The 5,130-nt window shown below is 37.4% G+C and overlaps 1 protein-coding gene across 1 annotated transcript in view; it reads left to right on the plus strand.

Annotated features, from left to right (window-relative positions):
* The window catches only part of UTRN (utrophin), a 503,258-nt gene that overhangs the window by 260,368 nt on the left and 237,760 nt on the right, over positions 1 to 5,130 (plus strand). Inside the window, 1 exon segment of the mRNA XM_007450323.1 lies at positions 619 to 808. Coding sequence (XP_007450385.1) covers positions 619 to 808 — 190 coding nt within the window.

A 5,130-nucleotide genomic window follows, 5' to 3' on the forward strand; every position in this document is an offset into this window, starting at 1 on the left:
CCTGCATCGGCAGGCGGACTCTCAACCACTGCGCCACCAGGGAAGCCCGCTTTAATTTTGATGTAGATTTAATGAGAGCTTTATAAAAACTTGATTGTCCAGTGTCTTCCGAATATAATATTATTATATCAGCTTGAAGAACCAGTTTGCATTGATCTGAAGTGTTTAAAATATATAAAGTAAGTCCTTTAAATTATTTGATTGTATCTTAAACACTTCGTCAGATTTTACTTCTTCCTAGAATTCATTTAGTCACTTGTATGAATATTTATTGATATAGCCTTTTGAGTGTCAGGAATGATACTAAGGTACTGAAATAAAATGTATGGGGAATAACAACATACAATTACGAACTGTAAAATGTTATAATTATTTTATGATATGGATGTGATTTTGTTAATATTTATATTTCTCTCCCTCTCCTTCTCAAAATTCACATTACCCCTCCATTAAGGATTATTCAAGACACACATATAAACAAATCTCCCAGTTACATTAGGTACTTAAATAAATAAAGGTTGCTTGGAGGCCATCCGTTAATTTTTCTTTAGGGCGTGCAAGATGTGGACTGTCACACTGTAAGTAACGGAGATGTGCCTGTCGTGTTGTTCCTTGCAGCATTGCTGACAGACAGAGTGCCTTGGAGGGTGAGCTGAGGACAGTGCAGGCCTCTCGCAGGGATCTGGAGAACTTCCTAAAGTGGATACAAGAAGCAGAAACCACAGTTAATGTGCTTGCGGATGCCTCTCAGCGGGAGAATGCTCTTCAAGACACCGTCCTGGCCAGGGAACTCACACAGCAGATGCAGGCAAGTGCACGGGAAACTGCGCCTTGTATTTTAATTTTTTGCTGTGCTCTTTTGATCCATCTACATGCAAAATTTATTACCGTTCAAAGGTGAGGTTGTCACCTTATTTTGGTAAGAAATTCATGCTCCCCTATGAATAATTGGTTTCTGGAAATAAGATCTGTAGAGTACTTTTACTTAATAATTGAGGAAAAAAACACCTAGTTTTATGGGAGTAATAGTTTTTAATTTAGACTTACAGGCTCATAACTATTCTATTTTTCTGTCATTTTAAGCCCTATTACAGTTAGCCTTATTGAAGCCTGAATGATAAGGGCATTTCCTCTTAACAGGAAGTTATTTCTTTCTCGATTTATTATAAATACTTAATATAAAAGCTGCAAGGGCTCTGTGGCTTAGTATACAACCAAGAATATTAGGCTTGAGGGTGTTACTTTTATGTCTTTAGCTTGATAGCTGTGATTGTGGATGCAGTCTGAGGTTCAAATTTTCTTCTACATGAAATGTGATAACACAAAATCTTTCCTTTAAAAAAATATTTGAGGAATCTAATGAAGCATATCTGAATCTTTTTTCTGCCCCCAAGTACACCTGCTTCAGTGCCCTTGAATTTCCCATTTTCTTTGTGCAGAATAACCTACTCTTGCCCATCACAGGCCTTCTCACTTAGAACTTGGTTTTAAACCTACTTCGATGGAGAAGACTCCTTGTTTACCACAGTTTTACATCTGGTTACTTCTTTATGCTGTGCCATTCTCACAGCATCTTGACAGTTATTATTTCTGATATGCTTGTGAACTCATGATCCATTGTCATCTGATGCCTGTCTCCTCTTCTAGTTGGTCACATGGTTCTTCAAGGGCAGAGATTGCATTATTCCATGTCACTGCCTACGCAGAGCTCTGTGTGGAAATTCTAATAAATACTGACCACTGCCCTTGGACCCTAAAACTTCACCATTATGAAATTCAGTATGATGACCTTTTCTGAATCCTTTCTTAGGGGATCTTTTCCCTTGAAACATCAGAATGTTCACAAATACGTGTGTGGGTCTGGTTGAAGGGTACAGAAGCTTTCTTGGAATTATTCTTACAAATTTTCTCTTAAGTTTGAAATTATTATCCTTAAAAAGTTATGAATTTTAAACAAAGACCCTTTTGGAATAGACTTATTAATAATTTATTCCCATGCATAAAGACTATTAGGGTGTTTTATGGTTGAATTCTCAAGATTAATTTAACAAAAATCTGTGTTTACTTATACATTACTTCTTATTTCTTGTTCATTGATTCATTGCATAATACACTTGTGACTTGATAATGAGAGTGAGCAGGCAGGTATCAAAGGTAAATCTGCTCTTTTTTGTCTTTTTTCTCTTACCCTCTGGAGTCTTATGAGGTCACCATAAATGTTAATTGATAAAATATTTAGCTATTATCTCATTTTTAGAGGGTTATAGAGGGTTCTAAATGTGGGTATGTGCTAGAATATATTATTTTTTATGACTTAAACAATGATAAGCCTGACCTATTAATGCTCACAGATATTCAATTTATGTAATGATGTTAAACTCAAAACATACCCAGGCTATGCACTCGAGAAGGTAACAGTTTTAGACAAAGAGCAAAGGAGGCTTGAAATGAGCCTTGTTTTAGCAGGTCTAAAACAGACCTGTTTTAGAGTTTAATAATGTCTTCCAATACATTTTATTCTGGGATATATTCTTACATAGCCAAAAAACTCTTCTCAATACTTAATGAATATTCAAATTGTGGAAGAAATACATGTACATAGAGATGTTTAAAATCTTTCTGAATAAAAATAACTAAGCACAGGATTACTTGTCTTATGGCAACCAGCATCAAGAAAGAAAGGTTGCTGACTAAAATACATTATAACACGAATGATAAATGCTTCTCAAAACTAATTTAATGTTGCTAAAATAATCCATTTTGTCTCATAAGAAATATTAAAGAGGGCATTTATTAAGAGCCTATTAAAATCTATCTAAAGATAAACACATGCATTTGTTTATGTTTTGGATGTTTCACATTATGGTAGTTCGCGTGATTTTTCACTCCCTTGCTCCTTTGTTACATGCTGTTAATTTTAAAACATTCTCTTCACTTTGTTAAAAAAAAAATCCGTGGCTTTGTTTTGGGCACCATATAGGTAGATGATTTTTAGAGACTTCGTACCATTTGCTGAGTATTTCTGAGGCAAAAGAATTTTAATTTTCCTTTGGGTTTTGTATTAATGACTCTCCTTTTGTGTGAGTGAACAGTTAAAGTGAAAACTTATTTGGAAATGGAAAGATATTTGTTGAAGAAAATGAATGTGGAAAAGCACCTGAAATTATAAAATAAATGTTCTGGTGGCATGGCGGTGGTGGTAGACATGTGTGTGTAGGAACGATGGAATAAGGACCCTGGCAAGTATGTGCTGTGTGTGGAAGGGGTGTATGTAGAACTGCTTACACGACACGTTCTCTGGTTGTACTTGCTTTGTGTCTCAACACAGCTGGATGCAGGGCCATGGTAATATTTCATGAAGGTGAAGAAGTTTATTCTGTATTTGGTTTAAGGTGAATTTGGTTACATTTTGATAAAGCATAGTTTGGAAGCACAATGGAAGATGAAGATTAATTTCTGAGAGTATTGCTATGATACTTGCCATTTCTGGTAAGAATGGATGATCGCTTGGATTTATGGATTTATGTGTCACTGCCCTGCTGCAAGGCAGTTAGATTTTTCTCCTCAACAGAGGACTATTGGCAAGAGAAAACCTGATCTTTTGGAGACAAAAGCTCCTGGAGAGCTGAGCGGTCCAGGTCATAGAGGATCTTGTATGACTTGCTAAGTATGTCTTTTTTTCTTTCTTTCTTTCTTTTTTTTTTATGGTACGTGGGCGTCTCACTGTTATGGCCTCTCCCATTGCGGAGCACAGGCTCCAGACACACAGGCTCAGTGACCATGGCTCACGGGCCTAGCCGCTCTGTGGCATGTGGGATCTTCCCAGACCGGGGCATGAACCCGTGCCCCCTGCATTGGCAGGCGGACTCTCAACCACTGCGCCACCAGGGAAGCCCAGTATTTCATATTTTAACCTGGTGGCAATGGGGAAAAGTCCTTAAAGCATATTAAGCAAGGGAGTGTTGCAGGGGGATTTGTATTTTATAGGAATTTAGCCAGTGGCTTTATGGAGAGTGGGTTTGAACTGGGCAAGACTGACAGCCGAGCAGTCCGTTAGGATACTCTAGCCATCTGGTCAGAGGTGATGACTAGAAATGAGGCAGTGACAGGGGGAATACACCTAATGACTTGATAGTATGGGTAGACTAAGGGCGGGGGAAGGGGTACTAACAAAGAAGATTGCCAGGTGGTGTTAGAATCTGAGATTGGGGATATAGGAAAAGAAGTCAGGGCAGCAGTGCAAGTTAGTGCAGAGTGTGATGTGATGGTAAATTCCGTTTTGACTATGATGAAATGAGGCATCTGAGGAACATCCAGGAGGAGATGCCTGCTATGCAGTTGTCACTGTGGATCTGATTCAGATGAGAGAATTTGGCCAAAGATGCAGAAACGTTTTTTTTTTTTTTTGCTTTTGAATGAAAGTCTATTATTGACTTCCCGGTCAGTTTATCTATTAATTCAAATGCATTTATTCTGAATTTTCATGCCCATATTCTAAGATATTATTATCATTTTGATTATATTTCAAAATACAAGCTTTACATTTTATCAGTGCCAGTTAATTAACATACTTCGATTCTTTTCTGGGTAAAATTCTGTTGCCCTGTTGCCTTTCTGGGGTTGCTGTTTTTGCTCTCTGCTTGGGATTATTGTGTTTTCATCTCCTGTGTTCTCTTTCAGCCTAATTTTTATCCTCTTTTCCATAGGTGCAGACTTTAATTATTTAGGTCGTTTCAGATTTTCCCCCGTACCCAGCTCCATGCCCAGCATAGTGTTTGGGGGGTATTACCTGTACTGTGGAAACTTCACCTGCTGGTTTAGGGACAGGAATTACAGCTTCATTTTTTTTTTTTTTGATAACAGCTTTATTGGAATTTTGCATACCATACAATCCATCCATTTAAGTTGTACAATTGAGTTGTTTTTACTATATTCTCAAAGTAGTGCAACCATCACCATAATCAAATTAGAACATTTTTGTCACCTCAAAAAGAAACCCTGTACCTCTTGGCTATCAATCCCCTATTGCCAGTTCTTCAACCCCTAAATAATCACGGATCTACTTCCTGTTTCTATACGTTTGCCGAATAAATTGCTATTTTTAATTACATCATTCATTGATGACCTCTT

Source organism: Lipotes vexillifer, unplaced genomic scaffold (assembly GCF_000442215.2).
Source record: "Lipotes vexillifer unplaced genomic scaffold, Lipotes_vexillifer_v1.1 scaffold112, whole genome shotgun sequence".
Classification (NCBI taxonomy): Eukaryota; Metazoa; Chordata; class Mammalia; order Artiodactyla; family Lipotidae; genus Lipotes; species Lipotes vexillifer.